At 32.0% G+C, this 22,836-nt stretch overlaps 1 protein-coding gene across 2 annotated transcripts in view; it reads right to left on the bottom strand.

Moving 5' to 3' along the window:
• LOC119829765 (tyrosine-protein kinase Drl-like) overlaps positions 1-22,836 on the bottom strand; it is a 37,176-nt gene that overhangs the window by 2,961 nt on the left and 11,379 nt on the right. Inside the window, exons 3-10 of one of the 2 annotated variants that reach the window (XM_038352466.1) lie at positions 15,873-16,000; positions 14,204-14,319; positions 13,638-13,768; positions 8,065-8,251; positions 6,047-6,174; positions 4,404-4,519; positions 1,152-1,329; positions 697-859 (exon numbers count right to left, since the gene is read on the bottom strand). In XM_038352466.1, coding sequence (XP_038208394.1) covers positions 697-859; positions 1,152-1,329; positions 4,404-4,519; positions 6,047-6,174; positions 8,065-8,251; positions 13,638-13,768; positions 14,204-14,319; positions 15,873-16,000 — 1,147 coding nt within the window. The remainder of the gene's footprint in view (positions 1-696; positions 860-1,151; positions 1,330-4,403; positions 4,520-6,046; positions 6,175-8,064; positions 8,252-13,637; positions 13,769-14,203; positions 14,320-15,872; positions 16,001-22,836) is intronic. The other variant, XM_038352467.1, reaches the window with a different exon arrangement.

The raw sequence follows: 22,836 nt of genomic DNA, 5'->3' as shown, positions 1-22,836 counted from the left end.
GCCTGTGTCCCAGCAGTGGGAACATATATGATGATGATGATGATGTAGGGCTTTGATGCCATTTGAGGTGTTTATACGAGTGGCAGTAAGGTTGTGTTAGTATTTAAATGAGTATGTATGGGTAAGTGTATTATGACATCAGTGTACAGGGTTATGGGCAAGTGTGTGAAAATAAATCCATGTAATTTTGAAAAATTTGTGCATGTAATTTGCGCATTTGCGTTGTGCTCCACCAGTATCTTCGAATTTAATGATTTTGTTTTTTACATGAAAGTGTTAATGTAAGCCTAAATAATTTGGGAATAATATTTGCGATTATTTAGATAATCTATGCGATTATTTCTGTTATGATCTGTATTTTTTATCAGTGAGAGTTTTTGGTTAAATTACGCTTTAGGTACAACTCATACTTAAAATTCCACTTAGAAAAGTGTGCCTCAAAGGAATATTAAAACTGAAATTTGTTACATACAAAATATATTTAAAAGTAACTGCGCTTAGTGTTAATAATTCAAATGCTGTTATTATTTAAAACACATATTTGATTTCGATTTAAATATATAAAAGAAAACAATCTCTTAACTCAAAATTAAACTAAAACATTTATTTATTCACACTTCTTATAGAGCCACTTTAAAATTGATATAAAATAATTTTAACATTTTCTGGTGCGGAAAGCAGCTTGATTTTTATTACCTCTTAAGATTAGAAGAGTGCGATACACAGCAATACACTAGCAACGGTTTCCTCGCCTCCTCCGCACAGGCGGCCATCGGAGACAGAACATTGGCGTGCACCAAGCCGAAGAATCTCAAACCCTCCGCCACGAGTAATGCGGCTTGCATTGCTGATGCCGCGTCTATGGATTAGGGTTTTATGGGTTTTTAAAATTTCATTAGTTTGACCTGTGACTTGGTTTGTGTATGAAGCTATAATGTGCATAATAAATAGCAAAGTTTGATTCAATGATTTCTGGGGGAAATAAGAATGCTGCTCTGCTGCTACTTCTTATGATAAGATGTAATAAAAAACTATCCACTAAAAATTATGTCGAAAAAAGAGTTAAAATTAAGCAATGCCATTAAATGAGATAAGGTTAAGACTCGACTCTTCTTGAACTAAATAAGAAAATAAACATACAAACCAATTACCTGATACAGTCTTAACAAGCACTTCTTCGTACGTGTCTCCCCGTTTAAACACACCCTTATACACTCTTCCAAAGGTGCCTTCATGGACCAGTATCTCCAAACGAATGTTAGACCGCGGAGTGGTGAGTAGCCGCAGCTGTTCCGCCGGGTCCGTCACGCGTTCCTTTGTTATTGTTTGCTGTTGTTAATGAAGGAATAATAACGAGATGATATGATAATGAAAGAAAGAAAGAGAAAGAAAGAAAGAAGTTTTGTTGCCACACAACAATCTTAAAACTAAAACAACTTAAACTTTACGTAAATATAGATAAAAAACAATCACTCAATTTTTCCATCACTGAGTAGCGGTGGAGGCAACTCTTAAGAAATTATTATAAAACCTTATAACTATATTAGTACGATACATAAAGTGAGCAAAAGAAGTTTCACGTCTTAATAGTAAATCTATTTTCCACACTGTATAGCACGTTCGTAGCTTAGATCTCGATTTTCAAAAGATTAGATTTCCGTAGAAATTTCACCAAATCGTTTTGGTCTGGCTGACGTTCCAATTACAGTGCGATATTAATGATTGTCTTCAGAAATTGCTAGACCAGACTGGCAGTTTTTTGATTAACTTAAGGCATTGTGGAGTACGAATCGTACAATGTGTATTTGCAGTTTCTTGAATGACATTGAACTATTCTTTGAGTGTGCCGAAGTAATCTACTAAGGTAAATAAACATGTTATGTTGATAATTTCATATCTATCAGTAATTTGAAGACAGTTTGTTAGATGAAGTAAGCCTGGGTTAATTATTAATTTCAATGAATTATTGCAAAACGTTTATTAATTACTTCAAAGAACTAACTCGATAGATTGAATTAAATCTGGTTATCACAGAAATTATTAATACTTCTTGCAGTAGACTGCGATAATTACCGAGGCTGTTAATTAACACCGTAAGCTAAGAAAAATACACTTTTATACTTCGATAATTTCCGAACATACAGCGCAATCTTTTAGTTATCTTACGTTTAAAAACGTTTGAGCTTCGTTAAACTTGACATAGCTCCTAGCGATCTTCGTTAATGCCTCTCCGCTGAACACTAATTCATATTTCCTCCCAAGAATTTCATCGTTGCGTTAAATTTACGAACAAAGGGGGTTGCAAATTAAAAACGTTGCTTCGTGCCAAGCCTTATAATGAAAACATAGGACACTGGATATGCCATAACCTTATCTGGTATAATTGCCATGATGTTTTACTCCATACTTTTCGCATGTCCAATGTTGACATTATCTATAGCCTCGAGCTTTTGCAAGCGATTGCGAACTATTATATTCTATGTCAATGTTTTCTACAAATTCCATTCCCTTTTTTAATCGTCAACTGTTCCACTTGTTAAAAATAATGACTATCCTACAAAGATTAACGCTGAATACTCGTTTGAATAGCACTTTGAAATAATTAAAGTCTCAAATACTCGTTGGTTTTCATTATCCTGATAAAAACAAGCCTTCCAGAGCAACTTGAGCTATGCAATATCTTAAGCGAAGATCGCTAATTATATTACGTTTGTATCACCTGAAGGGTGTTGCAGTTAAAATTGGATCTCTAATGAGGTAAAGGGCTCATTTCACGCGCAATTCAACGTCCGCTTTGAGAAGGGAATTTTTAAAAGAAACCTTTGTTGGATAATTCCGTATTTTATCTTCTAAGGCCTCGTTAATGGAGGTATATTTCTAGCTTTTGTTGCTAGAAAAACAGATTTTCTTTAATCTGACAAGTAAGAAAGGTGGGTATAAATATTATATTATATTATGAATGTGAAAGTTTGTACTTTTGGATGTTTGTCCGTCAATCACACTGACACTACTAAACGGATTTTGATGAAATTTGGTACACAGACAGGGTATGAGGACTTGGGTGGTAGGATACTTTTTATCATGATTAAATACTCCCTTGGAGAAAAAAAGGAATACACATTCACTAAATAATTTGTAAATGTCTTAATTCTAGGAGAGCAAAGCTGCGGGCGGCAGCTAGTACTTTGATAAATATACACTGATGAATAGTATAAATATTTTAGCACGTAATTTTCCTATGCTTTTAATTAATAAAATAGAACTTTTCTTGAGATAGTTGACTACAACAAACATTACACCATCTCTATTTTCTAATTTATTTTTCTATTTTAACACAAACCATTTGCAATGTTCACAAAATAACAGTTATTTCAGTTCATACTCTCATTATAAACTTCTCTTAGTATTGCATGAACTTTTTTAATAAGCATCTGCTGCGCTGTTTGTTAAATGGAAAATGTTATAGTCGTTTTACTAATAACCATTTTAAAATATATTCGTTTATAAAACGACTCCTCGATTAAATAAATACGGACAAATATCCAAAGAGCAATTATAGATGAGAATAATTATAGGGATCGAGCCAACCAAAGATTAACATTGCGGCGTAATTAATTTACGGTTGTGGACGATGCCAATAAATGTTTCTTTCAACGATTATGAAAGATAAAACGCATTTACATAATGTAATATTGGGTTTTTTCAGGTATTATTGTAAGCGATATGGTAACTAGCTTGGCATGCTGTTTTAGCTGTATTTTATTTTATTGATTATTTTATTAATCATAATAAACATTTGTTTAACAATAAAGTTGAATAAAAACGTTGAGGAGTAGCTGATGCACAGTTTGTAACGTTGGCTAATTATCGGTTGGTAATCGTTCCTGTAGTTTCTGAGATGAGCGCGTTCAAGGAAACAAATAAACGAATCAGCTTTACATGTACTATATAGTATTTTGATTTTCATGAGTATTAAAGTTATATCAAGTTATCCTACAAATATTATAACGGGAGAGTTTGTAAGATTGGATGCATAAATGGATGTATAGATGTATGTTACTCTATCACGTGAAAACAGCTTTTTTTATCTGCATGAAATTTGGTACAGATATAGATTACTAGCTGCGCTCCACGGTTTCACTCGCGTAAGTCCGTATCCCGTAGGAATATCGGGATAAAAAGTTGCCTATGTGTTATTCCAGTTGTCCAGCTACATAGCAAATTTCATTGCAATCGGTTCAGTAGTTTTTGCGTGAAAGAGCAACAAACACACACACACATCCTTACAAACTTTCGCATTTATAATATTAGTAGGATAGTCTGTATTCGCACATAGGGTACTTTTTACACGGGGACCACACGAGTGACGCCGAGGGTTACAGCTTGTATAATGATAAACTCACCTGTGATACATGCGTCAAGTTGGAAGCCGCGTAGTATGAAACTCGGGAGTCAGGTTTGGCGTACACGTGCTCGCCAATGTGGGTCGTCGCATATGGGGATGGTGATCTTCTGCTGCCTGGTTTGATTTATGTTTTCATAATAACTAGCTTTGCCATGCCGTTTCACAATTAGAAACACACCATTTTTTTCATTCTAAATCTCTCTTAAAGTCCTATTAGTTATTAGTAGATCCGAAACGTAACTACAAAAATGTATGGAAATAATAAGAATCCCCAATATTTAATTCAATGGAAACATAAAAAAGAAGAGAATTTAACAAAGTTTTTTAGAATTTTTCGTAAATTTTTTTATGTTTAAGAATTAGACTCAATTACTTAAAATAACAATAATGTTGCCATATTCCAATTACTGTAAAGTTAAATTAATATCATTGTAAATTTTACCACTATATTGCTTCAATGTGGTCAATTTTAAATAACACAGATATTGAATGACAACCTTGTTACAAGGGTCGCCTGTTATTTTTCTTAAGGATGTGATTTAATATTATAATGTAATATTGGTATTATTTTAAACGTGAAAATGGACTAAAAGATAATTCCAATGTTTAATTACACTTTCGCCAAAATGAACACCGCAATAAACGTATCATCTCTTATGCAGAATGAAATCCAATAACAGCTTTGAATTATACGAGATATAAAATATTAAAATTGTTGTTTAAATCGCTGAATGATGACCGGAATAAAAGAAAGGTTTAAATGAATTAATTATGTTTATAATAGCATGTGGTGGAGAGTTTAACTCGTAATTAACTGAGTAAATATATTGGCAAATTATTTTAACAAACATACATGTAATTTTTTAGTTTTATAACATTGAAATGCTTTATAATTCGGGATCACGGGTGGCCGAGTGGCTAGGCGTTGCTACGGTTAGGCAAGAAACGCGGGTTTGAATCCCGCCTCGTGATCAATTCTTTCTATTTTTTTAAAATTTCTCAAACATACTTTTAACAAGTATCAATTAACTCATGCCCGAACTCCATTATGCATTTCATATCTAGAATTAGCGTAAATTTTCGATTAATATATTTGGATCGATCTTTTCTACACACCAATACAAAAGCAATCATTCAATAGGTTGCGATTTTTCCATAAGGATTGATTAATTACTATTTACATCGAGAGATATGGCTAACATCAAATCAGAGTTATTTTCTAGTCAGTATACTTTCATTGTTTAGCTTGACTCTCTATATTATAATGAACTTTTTGAAGATATTAAAAAAAAGACATCTCTATTTGACTTCATTATATTTTATTCTATTTACTGAAGAATTATATCTAAAGTGGATTAACTTTTAACACGTTTTTGGTTTCATCTGTATGTTTGTATGTAATCCACTCATTTAGACTCGATTTTAAACGGACAGATTTAATTCAAACTTTGTACGCTAATAAAGCATCGCTCACAATACAAAAATTTCATGAGTTTATGTTATAAGTCTTTAGGAATTCGTACTAATACGCAAGAAGATTATTTAATCCTGGGTACTCTGTATGCAAGTTAGACAATTTAGTTGATTCTATCATAAAAGCATATTTTAGTTTTATAATTGTATTTATATTATTACACTTACCAAAGGGGAATTTGTGGAGGCTGGCGATGGTAGCATAAGAGCCAGTGGAGCTGGGCGGGCGGCCGAGAGTGTCGAGTCGCAGCAGAACGTTCTGGTGACTTCCATATGCGGCTGTCGTGTATGACGTACTATGGGGTTTTATGATAATAACAGTTAGTAACTCTAAAGAAAAAGCAATGAGGGCGATTATAGTTTATTTGAGGTTTTTAATCCGGCCAAACTGTCGACAAATTATTATAATATTATTCGATTTTTTTTTTTACATGAAATATATATATACATTATAAAAGAAAACGTATCAGAAACGTCACGATAAAAGTAATTTAGAAATAGTAGGTACTTTATAGTATTTGTAAAAGATAAAACAAAATTCACTTCAGAAATTTTAATTGACTAAATTTCTGTTTGTGTTACTATCAATTACTTTTCGAACTCAAATATATACATAAACAAGGAAAACTCTAGTTAATTAACCTAATTTGAAAGGTCGCAATTTATTTTAATCAATTAATTCATTGAAACTGAGCCAATCAATTTATTTCACAATCCAATTCGATTATTCTTATAGTATAAACATAGGCATAATATACATTATATGAATGTGTATTCTTTATCTTATTACGTTTTACAGTTCTTTTTTTCTTTTTATTGCCGCCATCTTGAAAAAAGTGTTTCCTACTTTATCGCGTAAACGAGCAATTCTATAGAAAATTGGATGAGATATTATTTGTAGCTCAAATCAAATTATCGACAATTTTGTTTCTATCACTATTTACGGGAAAACGAAAAATAATGAATTAATAACCAAAAATAAGAACATTTTTTATTAATAGCAATGACTAGCTCATTAATAAGTAAAACAGACATTTCTATACACGACCACGAAATAATGACGAAGCTCATTCGAACAAAGGGACGCTTGTCTAAAACCGAACGTGGCAGCAATTTTTCATTGTACTACATAAACCGGGTTGCAATTAAACGTCGCCGGGTAATTTATTATGTATCGATAAAGCCTCCGCTATCATCCATCAACCGAAGAGACAAGGGTAGCTTCCATACAACTAGAAATATTAACAAGTATCGAGTGGCAGCGACTTTTTTTCTGGTTTTGGAGTCGTGATTTTTTGGTGTTGATTATATAGGACAGTTTTTTATATTGAATTTTTGGCATTTATTCACTTATTTTATAGTACTGACATACCTATAAATACAGAGCATAATAATCATGGTAATCAAATAAATGATAGTTTGTTTGTTTGGATGTTTATCCGTCAATCACGCTGAAACTAATGAATTGATTTTGATGAAATTTGGTATACAGACAGGGTATCACATTTACAATATAAGTGTGATTATATGCAAATTAGATTTGGACTGAACAAATTGTCGGCCTACAATCTTATCAGGAATTGTGACAGGCACAATATTTCGTAAAAAGGGAGTTCACTTTAAAGTGTTTATAAAATGACCTGTTGAGTTCAATGTTATTCATCGACACACAACAAAATCATTTGTTCAAAAGTTTTGAAATTCAAAGTACTCTCATAACTTATACCATTCACCAGGTCAATCTAAACCTGATATTGTGTACAGGGTAAAATGGGTTACTAAAACGATCGTACATTATATTTAGCCCAGAAAAAGGAAAATGTATTTTATCGTGATATTTTGCTACATAATATGAAATTCAATATTTAATTGCAAATAAATTTACTCCAATTCTTATTATTCGCTAGTAAATTATTTTTCCCTTCATTTTTATAATATTCCACTCCTTTTCTAATGGGTTTCATACTACTACTATTTTATTTGGTTTTCAAAATTATCGACCCGGGTCTATATGTCAATATTGTTTCTATTTAGATATCAATAATGGTTATTCTGGTCGCTTAATCTAAAAGAATAACTGCCATTTAGAGATTACTACATTTTTTTCGTTTATGTTGGTTCTAATACAACACATAAATAGCATTATAAACAAACTTTCCCAACACCACCACACCCAATTCACTTACTGTATAGAATCATGATGACGCGCCTTATTGCCTCGCTTGTACAACGTGCCCGCCGCCGCCGCACCAGCCAGCAAAGCCAACGCCGCCGCAGCACAGCCGCCCGCGGCGAAGAGGATGCCGCCCGTATTGTGGGTGGCGTCGCCCGCGAGACGCGCGGTTTCGTTGCGCGTTACTATTGTTGATACGCCTATAATTGTTTGCTTAGTTATGTTCGAATTATATACATATTCTAGATATACATACATATACGTAGGTTGGTGTGATATTTAAAAGTTAGTGTGTTCTTGTGCTTGGTCTATTGTTATTTATACGCTCATCGACAAACTGTATTTATATAACAATATTTTAGGGTCAAATTTGTTTAAAACCTACGAAACAAATAATTCTGAATATCTCTCATGAAAGGTAATATCATCATTTATTGTTTGATTCTATTATTTAATAATAATGTAAAAATTTGGGACATAGTTGAAATACATATAGCAGAAGATAATGATAGTAAGTTTTCGAATAATATTATCAATTATGTTCATTAATTGCTTACAAATTGGCAGTAAGACATAATAAATATACACACACGTACTGTAGTTTGTACGTGTCAAAACTGCGCCTAAAACATTGTTAAAATAAACAAATACGTAGCAAAAGCGATATAGAATCTTATATACATCATTTAAAAAGCTTTTCTCGACGACGCTGCTATAATGATATTAGATTGAAGCCGACTAAATGAAATATTAGGGATAATAGAAAAACTTTCAACGGATAGGGAGGGAGAAGTTATATCCAGGTACGCACTCAGATATCAACGGTTATTAAATACTTCCCCTTGTCTGAGACGTCTTCAGGTGGAAAAATTACGGGCTATCTATAGACTCTAATTGAATTTTAATATTGAAATAAAATTTTATGGAGATCTGAGAATTGACTTCACTCTGAGTTTGCTCGTAATTAAATTTGTTTGTTTCCCAATGAATATAATTTAATATACGCTCATTAATTCGATGTTTTAATAAATAATTGTTCGCTGTTATTTCAATCAATCTTAACACCTATTATAATTAAATATGTCATAATACAAATTGATTGTAGCAAACACGATACGATATAAGATAGTAGAGACATACCTTGTACGTTTATATAAAATAATGTTACTTTTAAAAGCAGGAGTATCACGGATGGTTTGGTTATTTTGGACAAATCAAAACTTATTTAAGGCTCTAAATTTGGATCTAAAGCTTTCATAGAATTCCTCTACAAACAGCTAGATAATAGCTGTTTGTAGAGGAATAATAGAGGATAACTATTTTGAGTACCAGCTGGCTTCTTCTGTCTGTTGCTAAATAAAAAAAACTTTATTGAATAATAATTGGTAAGAACGTGAACGATATATTCAAAATCTATGCAAGCCAGTGTTTCAATATGAATAAACAAAGGAACAAAAATGGATGCTCATTTAGAAACAAAAAAAATACGTAAGTACGTGCGTTTTTCCATCGATTATCCGTTAAGGTTCTCAGTAAAGTAAGAAAACAAGGGTCCATTGCAAATACTATTAGTACAGGTTCGGTTGAAACAATATACTTCAATGTAGTGTTTGGTTAGAGAACATTTTATATCACGACCCGAGCGAGCTAAGAAATGGATTTGTTAGGATTAAATAATGAATCGTGAGCTCCGAGTAAAGCTTAACCTTACCTTATCAAATACAAATGTCGCTTTTAAATCAAGAAGATATTATGCGATTTTATTTATTAATGTCTATTCGTTTAGTGTCGCATTAAGAAAATCTTAAAGCTAAAATAAATTTGAACTGTAAAAAGCCAGTGTATTAACCTCCAAATGGAAGATTATTTTTAAATATTTTTTAAAGGGAGAAAGAATCAAAGTGAGAATTAAAAAACGGTTTTATATATCATTCAGCATGTATTACTAAACGCTTTACCACCTCATTCCTTATCCGAACTGCTAAAGATTGGAATTCTTTGCCGGTGGCCGTTTTTCCGAACAGTTATAATCAGGATGTTTTCAAGGCGAGAGTGAATAGGTTTCTCTCAAGCAGACATGTCACCACCTAGATCACTTCTACTTTCCATCAGGTAGACCTGTGGTCAAATGTCTGCTTGATCTATTATAAAAAAAAAAAGTATTGTCGAGTCAAGTAACATGCGTTTAAATTTTGTTGCTACAAAACTGTATGAAGACATATAATCATTAAGAATAATAATACGCGTGTGCTATATTTACGTTATTTAGAATACACATTTTATTTCACTATCACCATAATGGCAACTTATTTTATTAAAATTAAAACATAATTAACATTTAACGTAGAATTTTCTAGACCAATGCAGATGCAAATTTTCACAAAGTGAAAAACAAAATTAACACGGTACAGCGGATTTGCGTTAACTAGCTGTATTAATTCAGAACTAGGTAAAATAAAATAGATAGGAATGAATTTTATATTTGCACTTTAAACTAACTTTATGAACTTACATTATTTGGCTACTTTAATACGAATATCATACACATGTGCGTATTAAGTGCCTCATAAAGTCGTCTTTCGTTTATTAAACTGTTATGTTTTTAGTGAGAAACATAGATAAACGAAAGGTTTCCCGTAATTTCACAAATTATCGAATGCAATATGAAAACTTCTCTTATCCACTACTCCTTGAAATAAAAGAAAATGTTTATGTTCACATAACTAGCATGCAAACATCCCGCCTTCGCTTCCAAATTGTACACGATTTACCATTGCAATAAAAATTTGATAAAACACACAATAAACTCGACGCTCGTTGAGGGTACGAAATTTCCAAGTCAAATAACAGAACAATAGAACAATCGATACTTCCTTGTAAACACATTAAAATGGGGATGCGGAGAGCCTCCAGGACCCCTCATAATACGTCTTCATCCCTTGCAAAATATCCTGTTGCGTCTACACAATCGTCTACATGCTAATAAAGAACGAGGGAGTGATTTGCGGAACGTAAACTTGTATCAGTCGAGTAAAAAATATATGTAGGGGTTCCTGAGTTTGATATTAATATTAGCAAAATATTTTGTCGTGAGCGATTAGAAGTTGGTTTATAATGTACTAGCTGCGCCCCGCGGTCTCACCCGCATAAGTCCGTATTCCGAAAGAATATCGGGATAAAAAGCTGCCCATAAGTTATTCCATTTGTCCAACTATCTACGTACCAAATTTCATTGCAATCGGTTCGGTAGTTTTTGTGTGAAAGAGCAACAAACACTCACATATCCTTACAATCTTTCGCATTTATAATATTTGTAGGATATAGTAGGATTACAAATTAGTTCTTACTTTAAATCGCTAAGTATAATGGTACATTTACTTATATTATATTTACTTTTGTCGTTGATTACAAATGTAAAACCACATACCATGCAACTAATAAGAGTAGAGTCATTTAAGTAATAACTTTTTGCATTATAGTATTTATTGCGTGAGAAGCGACAGTTTAATATTTCGCGACCATGAAAATTGAATAATAGCAAATGTTTAATTATTTGAATACATGTACTGTCACAATTTTCATAAAGAAAAGCTTTTAATGCTAAATATTAAGTATGGCAACATTGCTTTGTACAGTACATGTATGTATGTGGGTGTCAAGCACGTTTCGGCACGAATTGGGCCAGCTCGCACCGGGGAAGTACCACACCCCCACAGAAAACCGGAGTGAAATAGCATTCTGCTGTTCTTCGTTCGGTGAGTGGGGGAGCCGGAAGCCTATATCCTTTTCCTTGCCTTTCCAGTCCTTTCCATTATTCCTCTTGCCAATCCTTTCTTAATCCCTTCCAAATTTAAAGTCGGCAATCCATTTGTAGAGGCGTAAGTTCTGCAATGGACCTTATGCCTCTCAAAATGTTGATGGGCGGTGGTAGCACTAACCATCAGGCGTTCCACCAGGTCCATTGCCGACTTTGACATAAAAAAATATCTTCTAAGTATAAATTATTAATCAAATTCAGATTAAATAGGAATAAATTGATATAAAACATATTACGTAGGTGTTTAATTCCATTCTAGTTAACAAGTCGAGTTTAACAAGCCTAATATAAAATCCAATAATAAGCGTTCACTATAAAACGCCTCAAGGGTATACGAGGTCGTGTAATAAATGAAAATACGCTTTGCATGCAATTATTATAAATTCGTGCCAAAATAGCGCCTTTATGCAGCGAAGTTGCGAAATATCGCGACAGCGTAATCAAGATCTTCAAACAAAACACTCCACAACAATATTTAATCGAGATTAAACACAATTTAAACACGAATCGATGTTTGGAAATCGATTTGTTATCAGATAATTATATTCGAATATTGTGTAGTTGTAAGCTATTCTGAATACGATAAAAACATAAAAACACCCCTGTGCGCTCTAAATTTATTGTTATTATTATTTCTACAGACAAAGTGTTCGAGGAAAAGTTCGGTTTTATTGCTTTATGTGTTTTTAGTACACCCAGTTGTTATTAAAGTGATTTGTAGGAGGGGAATAGGTATTTGAATAAGTCTGCGAATTGAAAGCATTGATTTTGTAAGATAAGTGGAACTTATTTATGAGATTAGTTTCTATAATCTGCCTAATATTTCTTATTTTTTGGAAGTTATAAGAATTATAGAAAATTAGTTCTCATTTGTGTTGTAACGAGCTTGTGGGAATGTTATTCTATATAATTTGCATGGTTTTTGAACATATTTTTTGCATATCGTCATTCAGGCAGGAACTAATAAGCAAATGGATTCTAAAACTTATTTATAGTGAATTCAGAAATTTCAAACCACTTTAATACCTGTAAAGGTATAATTAAAGTTATTCAACATTTCAATAAGCATTTGCTTTATTGAATTTGGCGTGTCTTCATAAGTATATACGGTTTCACATTAAAAAATAATGTACAATTTCATATAGCAATACCAATTTTAGGCAACCGCAACCCTCTCGCATAGAATACAATTGGAGCGCCCCATAATTCATCACATCAAAGCAAAACAATATGATTTTTCTTCATGAATGACTCGTAAATATATCGATGGGTCTGGTTATTTGCAGTGGTTACGCTAGGGTTGAAACATATGATAACTAACGCGGCTTAACTATCCAATAATAATTAGATTTGGTTCATGGTCTTTGATTATAATTTTATATGTTATATGTGTAAAGAATGTTTAAATAATACCATAATTATCAATTAAATAGAACGATGTAGTAAATTATTGTTTGATCGTCACTAAAAAACCTTGAAATCAAAGTTAATTATATTAAATAAAAAGTAAGAATTGTTAGTAAGTAGTTTAAAATATTATTCATATCACAATTATCAAGAGACATATTTTAGTATGTTACATTTCAAACATTAACAACAAATAAACCAGCACCTGTTAAGAATAACATAATTAAAAAAAATACATTTTGTACCACTTCAGTTTTCCAATAATAGAGTACGATCTTCAGCCCTCAGGGCTTCGCATGTTTCAAACAGATTTATGTATTTTAAATATACGGTAAAAAGTGGTAAAGAGAAATGCAACTTACCAGCTAAGCAGATTTTATTCCGCTTGAATAACAATCGAACATCTTTGTTCGCGCGATCCGCGGACGAGATATTCAATTGTATTGTGACTAGAATCTCTTCGCTTACGACGCCCGTGCAAGGGAGGCGCACACTATAATAAATATGTATGTATATGATACAGGTAGCATTTACCGCGGATTAAAAGGTAAAATATATGGGCAATAAATGGCACATGGATATAATGAAGATTTTTGAATAGATGGGTTATAAAATTGGAAGCATTATTTTTGAGTTTATTCAATAAAGAACGAATAATAATTAATAACAGTGTTGATGTAAATTAATAGATTACAAAATGTGATTTATTGGACATTTAACATATTTATCGTATGACAATTTTTACAAGTACACTTTGTTAATACTGGATTATAATTATAGAGGTTTACCGCTTAATTTAAGACATAACGAATTCAATCATAGATGCTTGCGTCACAGAGAGGAAAATTTGTTTAAAAATTTAAATTGGAAATGTAAAAAAGTGTGTGCATTATACAAACAAGAAGTAATATTTTAAACATTTGCATACCGAAAAGTCTGCAACGTTGTCGGAACGAAGCCTCTCTCCGAGATATTAACTTGCGGCGGCAGCATGGCGCTCCTCGCCGCCCTGACGTCATAGTCTATACCCATCACGTATGGAAGCTGTTAACAACACACGTTATTTGCATGTTCATATGTTGTCAGGGATTTAGTGTTTATGGGCGGAATGTAAGTGGAATATCGAATAGCCTCTAATATTTTAATAAAACAGCCGATCGGCACATCTTCTTCTTATTGAGATATATTTAAAAATTAAAACCGATCCAACGCTTATTTTTAAGAAACGTTATACTTTTATTTAGACAAGCTGTCCGCCAGTGGCTTCATCCGCGTATTCAAAGGAAATCTCACAAAATTTCCGTGGAATTTCCACTATGAAATCTATTATGTGTCCTTCCTCGGGTCTCAAACTATCTTTTTGTCAAATTTCATCCAAATCGATTCAGTGGTGTAGGCGTGAAGAAGGGTTTTAAAATAAATAGACATAGACAGGCAGAGTTACTTCCAAATTTACAATATTAGTAAGGGTTTACTAGCTTTCCGACCGCAGATACTTTTACTTTACTTCGTCCAGGAAATTCACATGATATGTTTCACCGTGGTTATAAGTGGTTATAACCGTCTTGATTAACATTATCTAGATATAACAAAGAAAAACAATCAAGTAAATAAATAAGTATGAATTTATATGATCGGTTGGAACTTGCAAACTTTTATTTCAATAATAACTTAGCTAATAGAAAGTAAATGTTAAAAGAATAAAATTTAAAAGAATAAAGATAGGTTAATTATGAAATACAAACATAATTTTGTTAAAATACTTTAATATATACTTAATCAATTACAAAACAAAGGAACTCGAGAGAGTCTTGGTATAAAACATAAACGGATTCTTTTAAAACGGGAAAAGAAATTATTCTCATGAATTTAAATTCTAAACTGAGTATATAAATAAGTGTCGCCTAAGAATTTCTTTGAAAGCGATGGCTAAACGCGGGCCTTTGTTTTCGAAAATTAAATCTCTTGAAAGCTAAATTGAAAGCGCGGGAACAACGCGAACAATTAAAATTGTGTTTTGAAACTGTTTCTGAACGAATCAAGATGTGTTTTATTTAAGATCTAGACTTTCTATAAATTTTATTATAGTTATTATTACTTGTGCAATTTCCTAATACATACCCATAATAATTTTACTATTTTTTTAGTTTTTATAAATCTTCATACGTTAATTCAATCCAAGTCCCACATCTCTTCAACAAAAAAAAAAATTATGTGAATTTAATTTTTTTAATCAACCATCGATGTCGTATAAGCCGCACCATTAATAAGATAAACAGGCATATACAATCCAAGACATTTAAAATCAGCCTTAGGACAAACTATTAAAAGCGAAATATGTAGATTTTGAAACATTTTTTAGAATAGAGAATACGACGGGATCCAACCTGCGTCCTTCGTCGTACCACGGCGATATCTGACCACTCGCCCACCCATGATGAGGTTAGGTTAGGTTAGTATCAGAGACAGACGCAGAATCAAATTCCACCAACTGCTCGATTTTTCTGTATTAGCTTATAGTTTGTTTTGTTAAATGTTTAATTACCTTATATTTATCAACATTTCAATGCTATGAAACTAAAAATGAAAACACATACCGGTTTTCTTCCCAAAGCCTGCCACATAAACTCCAAGTCCGCAATATGGGCCGGCACGGGCACTACGAAGCTTGTAGCGTAGTTGTTAACAACGCCTTCTCTCACGTAGTACAATTCTGCATCTAGGCCTGTTTAACATACGATTTCATCAGGATCTGAGAGACATGAGTCCAATAGTAAGATGAAACATTATAATATTTATTGAGGTGTAAAATCAACAAAAATTCAACATTTCTTTGCCGATCGAATGTTAGAGTTTTAAATGTGGGTAGAATAATTTGTGGTAGATGTTTTAGATGTGAGCTCGAAACGCTAAGGAGAGGAAAGATATTGTAATGTATAACAAATTGGAGAAATTGGAGAACTTTAAACTTTAATAATTTTAATTCCAAAATTAGTATAACGGATGAAGGGTGACACGTGTTAACGGATGAAGGTGCACGTGGCTGTTTTTAAGACGAGTGTTGCCAGCATTGCTGACGTCCCGACTTCCTTGAGCATTGCTTTCGCCGATACTGAGTGATGTAGTAGAAAGTAAAACACTTGTGAATAATTATTTCAATTTATTTCGTTCTTCAAGAGCTCCGCTTGCTACGACAGCTCGAGTCGAAGTGTTTTTGAACCGGCGCGCGCTCGGCTTTTTATAACAAAACTGGACGTATTATTTGTTTGAATAAAGAATCAATTCTCGCAACTTAAATTAAAATTTATAAACAAAACGCTTTAAGAAATTTAAGATGATTACAAAAGGTAAATCAGTTAGTTTTTTTTTTTTTTTAAAGTTACCCACAAATATTAAAGAATAGATAATAATTGTGTTTTTAATTTGAGAACAAACATTCCTAAACATTATTTTGACCCTAATTGCAATCAATGAAACAGATTTGTTTTAGAAGATGCGTGACTATGTTGTTTGAAGTGCAGTTGCACGCCGACAAGTATAACATTAGTAGCAACGAGCTAATCGAGAAGTTTCATTTACCTATTGGCAGTGATTTAAAAAGTATTTAGTGGAAAATATCTACACCTATTTCTGCATAGTTGTTAAGTACTATTCTAGTTATTAGGAGCTCATGATATGTTTTATTAATTGCTTTTTAAAATAAATGTTAAACTAATATTCTTATACACATTGATATTTTAATAAAATTCCATATTGCAAAAGTTTCTCTAAATGTAAATAGGGACAACACTCTATATGTTTTAGTTAAAACTCCTTTTGATTAATTTTAATTGAAATCACTGGCCAGTATTTACTATATTCTCATTTCATTGTATCTTGCGGTCAAATATTCGCGCTGTAAGACGAATTCTAAAATTCATTTTCGCAATGTAAAATATTCTTAGCGAAACGCAAAACTTATATATAGTTCGCTATACAAATTTACGTTTCATATTCACTTAAATACTGGACTGACTGGATGATAAACATTTATTACATCTGCAGTAGATATTCAAATGCAAATGCTAGGAGTTTTCAAATTTATACACCCGCATAAATGCATTAAGATCATCAATATTTCAAATGCATTCGTATAAAAAATCTTATTATTCTAATTTTTAAAGTGAATATCGATTCTCAACTCAAATGAAGCTCTATTCATATGGCGTGGGATGCAAAATCGCTTGGATTTTTTCTGGGTTAGGTACACACGAAATGCATTGAGCAAATGGTGTACACTCCCCAGTGCTAGTTCGATTCCCGTGGGGCGAGTGCGTCAAATTATCCAACTAACTCTATTTGCTTGGAAAAAAAGTCACTTACTCGAACATTTTTTGGTACTTTCACAACGGTGATCGAAGAAATAGTTTAAGCTTTGTGTTCGTAACATGACCAATCTAAGAATATTGGAAATATCTTAAAACTGTGTGCTGAATTGCAATGCAGACATTTTCTATTCTAATCTATATCCGTGAAGTCGGCAAAATTGTTGAATATTGGAAATGCATACTCATAAATAAGTATGTGATGGAAATAGAAAATGAAATCGAAGAAAATTATTGTTATTTCTATTAACAGAGTTATATTTTATGCGAGTATTAAATGCGAAAAACAATAACCTATTAACACGCTGTTATTTATTATTATTGATTTACATTGTTATAAAAAATATCGAATTGATTATCGCATAATTCATTCCGCTATCATAATATTATATTCAATGTTATAAATGAATACCTTATACAACTTGCATCTCTATAAAAAAGTATTTAACCAATAAAATAAAAGGCATGATACTATCACTCATTCATAGGCGGCAAAGCGGACGCGACAGTCAAACGGACTAAATATGAAGTACCACTTTGCGATTGATGAATCACTACCCCTTAGCACTCCCCTTGGCGTTAGACACCCCTTGTTGCTACTTGGAGTGCGCTGTTTATCTTATACTCTTACGTAACTACTGTCGTAGCTTTCAATGAGATGGGTCGTTTCAACTGTCTACAATGATGTTTATAAAACTACAGTTAGATTTGTTTTCCTCGTTAGAAGTATGAGTAAATGTATAATTATATGTGTATATATATCGTTTTATTATGCTTGAGAGTGAATTGGTTTTATATAAAAAAAAAAAATTAAAAATAAAATAAAATATACTTCAAGCTACAAAGTTTGAAAGGTCTCCAACGGACGATAAAATGTATATGTTAAAACGTCAATACTCCGATAGCACGATGCATGAATGTTCAGCGATAAATGTTACACAGTTTTACAAGTGCTCGGTACGATATGAACATTTTTATTTATTTAAATTTATTTATTTTCTATATATTGGTCGTGGCTCGTTGTAATACCAGGTTCAAATTCTTTAATTGCTTTTTCCTGAGTTCGATTTCATGCGAGTATTATCCGTTTAAAAAGGGATAAATCTCTTTAAATCATTTTGAATGGATTTTATACACGAATTCGACGCTTTTAAGCGAACACGGTCATACGATATTCGTAATAGGGACTAAAAAATATAATTAACTTATCACACAAGGAGTCAGACCTTAAAAATTTTCACATCCTTCACTCTTGATCGTTTAATCTGTTTAATCCTGACGATCCTAATCAAGATTATAAGACTAACTTAAACTAATAAATTATAATTTTATTGTCAATAATTCTTAATAAGTATACAATGTTTGGATTATTATATTTGTTAATTTAAAGTGGGTCAGAATCAAGTCAAAAGAAGTCAGTTAAATACAAAAATATAGGTGACGCTAATATCATCGTATTAATATACCCATCTCTCCGCCATGTCCTATCGAAAAATAAACAGAAATATTTCTAATCCGCCCCACCATAATTACTCCATTAAGATAACACCAGCCCCAAGGTAGGCTTCAAATACAATTTGTCTCTTGAAACAATGCTTCTCATTATTAAAACTTACTAATGACAGGGGAATGCGTGGCGTGCCCGCAGCGATTCCTTTGTCTCCTCAAAGGCGCTAATATGAACCTGTCTCGTTATGTAATACATGCCTTAACGAGACAGTTCTCTGGTGCCTGTATTAAGTAGCTGTTAATGAGCTCAGCGTGATGCTTTTGTGAGTTTTACTAATTATCCGATCTAGTATCGTAGATTGGATTTGTAGCAATGTATCTTTCGTGTACAATCAATTAGTTAATCCTACTTAATCCTACTAATATTATAAATGCGAAAGTTTGTAAGGATGTGTTGTGTGTGTTTGTTACTCTTTCACGCAATAACTACTGAACCGGTTGTAATGAAATTTGGTACGAAGACGGCTGGACAACTGGAATAACATATAATAGAATTGGATTTATAACAGCTGTACTATAACTTAACTTTGTTCGGCATCAGCACTGTTGTCTGAAACTTTTCGGCTCAGCACACCACGACAGTAACGAAACGCTCCAGTTACAGTAATGGGCCATTCCAACGTAATTACAAAATGATACGACTGCATTACGCTTGTCATTTGGATCATTCTAAACCACTAGTGGGAAATTACTGCTGATGGTGGGAATTACGTTTAAATGTAAATGAAATGTCTGATTTGGCGGTATGCAATGTAATGTAAAAAGATACTGGCTGTAGTTGGACTGTCAAAAATTGTTATTTATAAAGTATTTTACAACAAAACTGTTCTGTAAACCTATTATATAGACATAGACTGAACCCTATTAAGGTGATATTATAAGGTAAAATCTATACTTTACCCAAATATAATAACTGAAGAGATGCCATCATCTCTTCAGTTAATTATAAAGAAAAATATTTTCACATTGACAAACGTTAAATGCATGAACGAATTTTAGAACTATTATTTTAATATTTATTAGAACGAACAGAGCGTACCTCATTACTAAGACTTCAATGTCCGTCTATTTGTCTGTCTGTCTGTCGGTGTTTCTGTGTGCTGTGATATGTGATAGTTAGACTGTTGAAATTTTCAAAGATGATGTATTCCTGTAGTCTGATATAATGAGGTTAAACAAGGGTTGTAAAAATACAAAGAAGGAAAATAAAATTAGTTACCATTTACTTATTCTTTATTTTTCATATTATTTTGGCTATTGTCGCCCTATCCGAGACAATAAAATAGACTTTTACTAGTAAAGTGGTTACATTTGCTTCATATGTTTAGGAAAATTTTCTGACTGACATTATTATAATGGCAACAATGTGGTACAATAACAAAAGATAGCCACATTTTAATTATATAAAGCAGGTATGTAGAACGTTCACGAACATGGATCTAATAAACTACGTCCACGTTTACAAATAAACAATTATACCCAAGCCTATAGAAAACTTTAACTGAAGTATTATTAAGACTTTCGATTTGATGTTTTTTTATGAAAAGCACCGATAGTGTTAAGTAAAACCAATTTCAATGTTAAAAAAATAGACTATTCAACATCTTAATACTTTTTTTTTGAGAAATGTATACAATATCATGATTTTCAGATATACCTATTGTGACTTTTCGTTCAACAATAAATCATTGTGAGCAAAGTTAGTAATGAAATATGATGTACCAGAATATCGTTCATATTTGTAACAAAAGTTTATTTATAAACAACTTTGATTAAAGATTTCACTCGTCGAATATCGAAACATCTCAGCTATAGAAACCCACAAATATAAAGCTCTGAAAGTGTATTCACACAACGTTGCAAGAACATTTATTAAATTGCGATAAAGGTGTATTTATTGTCTCTTTGTTTGGTTAACACGCGAATGCCTACTGGTTTGAATGTCTTTTTGTGGCTTATCTTGTTAGGGGCTTGTATATTATGAGTCTGGGGAAGATATGGCGCGTAAAGTCTACAATTTTGGCGCATTCGAGCAATTTAGGGGAATACTAAGTATTTATTCTCGTTATGAATATTTTGAACGATTTATACATCTATTTATATAATGAACAGTAACCCGACCATTTCTGTTCATTGAATATTTTTTAAAGGGTAATTTCTATGCAATGTGGACGTTTTATATTTATTTACTCCAAAAGAATGTTTAGTATTTTAGTTAATAGTTTACATGGGTATTAAACAATACTAGGTTAATTTATAGGCTACATTGTATAAAAAAAAACATGGTCATATAATACGTAACTGGGGGATAAAAATAAAATTACAGGTTTCAAAGTAAGTTCTTCTTTCCTTTAATATAAATAGTTGACGATATATTATATCTCCTCTGAAATCGTAAAAATGTCATACAACTTTTTCGAAAAGGCACGAAGTTCCTACAAAACGCGAGTGAAGCCGCAAGCAAAAAACTATATCAATAAAATGAAAAACCTTATGTGGTCATATTTCTACGTTATTTGTGATACGTTTTTACCTCCCTAACACATTTTAAAGATATTATATATTTCAATACTTATTCATTTTAGTAAAATTATATGTATAACTTTACGTACATTATTAAACATTTTCTTAATACACCCCAAATTTAAAGTAAAAACTTATATAATGAGCAAGTTTACAGAAATACGAAGATTTATACAGCTCCATGTTTCACTTCTGTTATCATCGTAATAAATTTTAATTTACGTTTGACCTCATTTTCAGAAATCCTTATTTTGTATCTTCTTCTTACAAGGTAATTGAAAATTACTACCAGTTGCCTGTTTTGGCAATTTTAGATGTTTACGCCAACATTATACAAAGTTTTGGAGTAGACTTTGAGCCCGAATAAATGTAATACCTTAAGCTTAAATAAGGATACATGAATTCGTATTTAATCGTAGGTTTCAAATGTGACATTCCACGATTTAATGGAATATGTGAAACTTTCTCACATGAAAAGTACATAATATAATTTTTTCTTATAGTATTTCCACTGCCATTCAACTGTTACATACCCTTAATTTTAATTCAAACACCTCATTAGCATTACCATAGTCGAGGAAAAATGGGTCGAATTCAAAAAATATGGTTCAGCGTGTGAAAAAGAATTTATTTTCAAGCCCACAAAATTTCAACGGCGCTCGTTAAAATTTTAAATTATTGCCGTACAAGGCAAAAACCCTTTGATAAGTTTTTCTTCCTTATTTCCTTAATTATGTTACTTAATACGATTTGAATACTTTTTGGTGCTAAAAAAAATTCAAGTATAATTAAATTTACCAATATTATGATGGTTGTTTTATACTTTTGTTAAAAATATATAGATATGGTTAATTATTATAGAATTATGGATGATAAAGATTTTACGATGAGCATTGTATCAAACTTAACATCACAGCTATTAATACATGTAAAGTCTCTTTAAAAATAAATCCAATATAAACATCGATGTTGCGTGCATGTTAAACGACTTAAACCCTACAAACGATGACATTGAGATTGATTTTTAAACAGATAATTGCATATTTTCATATAATTTTCAATTATATTTGTAACTTAAATTGAGTTGTGGGCTTTATGTATAATGTTGCCCATAACTCAATTAATCCCTAGATTGTGAACGCACGAGCGAGCCGAGCGAAACGAG

This window comes from Zerene cesonia, chromosome 10 (genome assembly GCF_012273895.1).
Source record: "Zerene cesonia ecotype Mississippi chromosome 10, Zerene_cesonia_1.1, whole genome shotgun sequence".
In the NCBI taxonomy this organism is placed as follows: Eukaryota; Metazoa; Arthropoda; class Insecta; order Lepidoptera; family Pieridae; genus Zerene; species Zerene cesonia.
This window is presented reverse-complemented; position numbering and strand designations above follow the sequence as displayed.